The 2,604-nt window shown below is 38.8% G+C and overlaps 1 protein-coding gene across 1 annotated transcript in view; it reads left to right on the top strand.

Annotated features, from left to right (window-relative positions):
- Hdc (histidine decarboxylase) overlaps positions 1–2,604 on the top strand; it is a gene marked incomplete in the record, with an annotated part of 86,263 nt that overhangs the window by 42,481 nt on the left and 41,178 nt on the right. Inside the window, 2 exon segments of the mRNA XM_067051467.1 lie at positions 1,411–1,554; positions 1,635–1,778. Coding sequence (XP_066907568.1) covers positions 1,411–1,554; positions 1,635–1,778 — 288 coding nt within the window.

The following is a 2,604-nucleotide window of genomic DNA, read 5'->3' as shown; positions in this document are numbered from 1 at the left end:
CCAAGAAGGTATTGTCTCAGCACCTTCGGTGGGTTATTGATTCTATTAACGATACAAAGGCCGATGAGAGGTACCGCCGGTAAGAATTAACTTTTGTGTGATTTAGTGTTTTCTTTTTGGTAAACTTTATTTATTGCATCAACATATCTACATCAATATTTATATATAACATTATAAAATTATTTACATTTTACTGAATAAATGAACACAATAAATGGCTGGAGAAAACATAGGAGGTGCTCCAAGGTGAAATGAACAGAAGCTCTTCGCCTGTACGGGAAGTGATAACGGTTTCGGCGGCTGTAATAGTTACAGTCTAGACTAGCAGGTAGCGTGTCGCTACAGAGGACTTCACCAATAATAAAAAAATTAAATTTGTGCCACTACAACCCATGAAGGGTATGGGGTATAGCACTTTGTAAGGAAGTATTGTTACTAGACCAACGGTTAAGGAAGGGGATGATTTGGTCAGAATAAATTTTTTAAATCTTAAAATTTCTGTGTCTTTTTGTATGAAAAATCAATATTTCCATTTAAAAGCATGATATCGATATTAATAAGAAAGTCGGATATCGTTATCGATATGGAATATCCAATTCTATGGTTGCTATGCCAATATCAGATTTAGCTTTCTCTTACCAATACATAGTAAGTAGAAGTAATGTTATTCTCAATAATGAAGAAATTGATAAATAAATATCGTATCCATGACAATTTCAGCAATTAGTTTCAACTATAGATAATTTTTGCCCATCAGTGTGCCTGAATTGGTGAAACGTTCCAGCACTAGGACTAGTATTCATCTAAGACAACTGATAATCCGAGTGAAGGATGTGGTCATTCCATAATGTTGACTGAGGGCATTTATAAACTGGCCAACATGTATGTAAAGGGTGTCGTAACGACTTAGACGAAGTTAACGCAGTACATAAACTTTTCAATAAGTTCCAATTATTTCGCGACAAGTGGCTAATCGAATTGGAGGGAAGGATAAAAATATGAAAACTTTTGCCCTTGGAAATTTCTGCAAAAAATAAAACTGAATTTTTCAAGTGATTGCTTTATAGAATATTTTGAATTTTAATGAAGTGCTTATAGTTGAACATGGATATGAGGAAAAGATGGTGAGGAGTGCGGTCAGAGATAGACAAATAAGTAAAACATTTATTTGTGGTGATGTTTGGATCTGAATTTCAGGCCTTCATCAAGGCTGATTTGTATTTTGCATTTTGTATTTTAGATGGTTACTCATCTCATATTTACAGATTACTAGTATTTGTATTGCTATAGTATTATGCATAAGGGGAACCGGTATATGTAACCTAAAATTATTTTCGCTTATTAATTAAATATTGTTAGTTTAAATTGATTTCTCGATGTTGAGAGGTATTCAAAGACTGTATATTACAGACTACATCCAGCGAAGCCACACTGGTAGCCCTTCTCGCCGGCAGGACCGAAGCCATAAAAAAGTATAGGCAGTATAAATCAAACAGTACAGACCTGGAGGATGCTGAAATCAGCAGCCGCCTGGTCGCCTACTGCTCTGATCAGGTACCAGTACTCAGAATATTAAATATTAGTATTCATAATTCCTCACTCAATGAAATTATAATGATGATTTTTGTTTTTAGGCACATTCATCAGTCGAAAAAGCAGGAATCATCGGCCTGATAAAGATGCGTTACTTGGAAAGTGATACGTCCTTGTCACTTCGAGGAGACATCTTGAAAGAAGCAATAGAAAAAGATCGAAGTCAAGGCCTTATTCCATTCTTCGTAAGTAATTTATCTACATAGGGTTGATTACTATCAAATGAGACCTGCTATGTACTGCCGTGGGATGTAGTTCCGTAGGTGTAATCTCGTTCATAAGGGATGTCCAGGTCTTGTGGCCATTCTTACGACTTCGTTTGGTCGAAGTGCATCTTGCTCCGCTCCGGCTTCTGCCGCTCTCTCACGCCTGGTCCTCTCTCGCCTAACTGTTCCTCTTGACTGTCCTTTTTCCTGATTTTGTTACCCTACTCCTTTTCTCCCACTTCTCTTTTAGGTCGTTACCTTATTTTTGAATCTCCTTTCTCATTGGCCATCGGTGACCGAACGTTCCCGAGGTAGGCGTCCCCCTTCTCAGGCCCGAGAGTGGGTGAGAAAGTTTGACATGTCCAGGAAGGGCCTGCACCTGCTTAATTTGATTCCGGTCCCTCGGCAACCCCTGTCATTCTATAACACTTAAAGGTTAGCCAATCCAAGAATTAATTTTCTTAGGGGACTCTGGTAATGTGACAAACTTAACACAGATGTTTTCATATCCGGGGACGCCCTAAAAGGTTCGTAGAAGGATACCCTGACCAGGTATAGGGGCAGATGACGAATCACCTTAATAATACCCAGGATTGTCAAAAGATCAATACATATCAGACCGTCGGTAGCTCAGGTGGTTAGGTGCAGTTCTTACCACTCTCAGATCTGTGGGCGGTGTTGGTTCGTATCCGACCTGGGGCGATGACTTTTTTCATTGAGTGGTGGTTCCACAAAATGAAAAACTTGACCCCAGCATGGTTAGAATAGGTTGGTCACCTGTAGATAACCCCCTGTATGTCAGAAA

Source organism: Halyomorpha halys, unplaced genomic scaffold (genome assembly GCF_000696795.3).
Source record: "Halyomorpha halys isolate HHAL.00 unplaced genomic scaffold, Hhal_1.1 Scaffold255.1, whole genome shotgun sequence".
Lineage (NCBI taxonomy): Eukaryota > Metazoa > Arthropoda > Insecta > Hemiptera > Pentatomidae > Halyomorpha > Halyomorpha halys.
The sequence above is the reverse complement of the archived record's forward strand: the minus strand, read 5'-3'. Positions and strand labels throughout refer to the sequence as shown.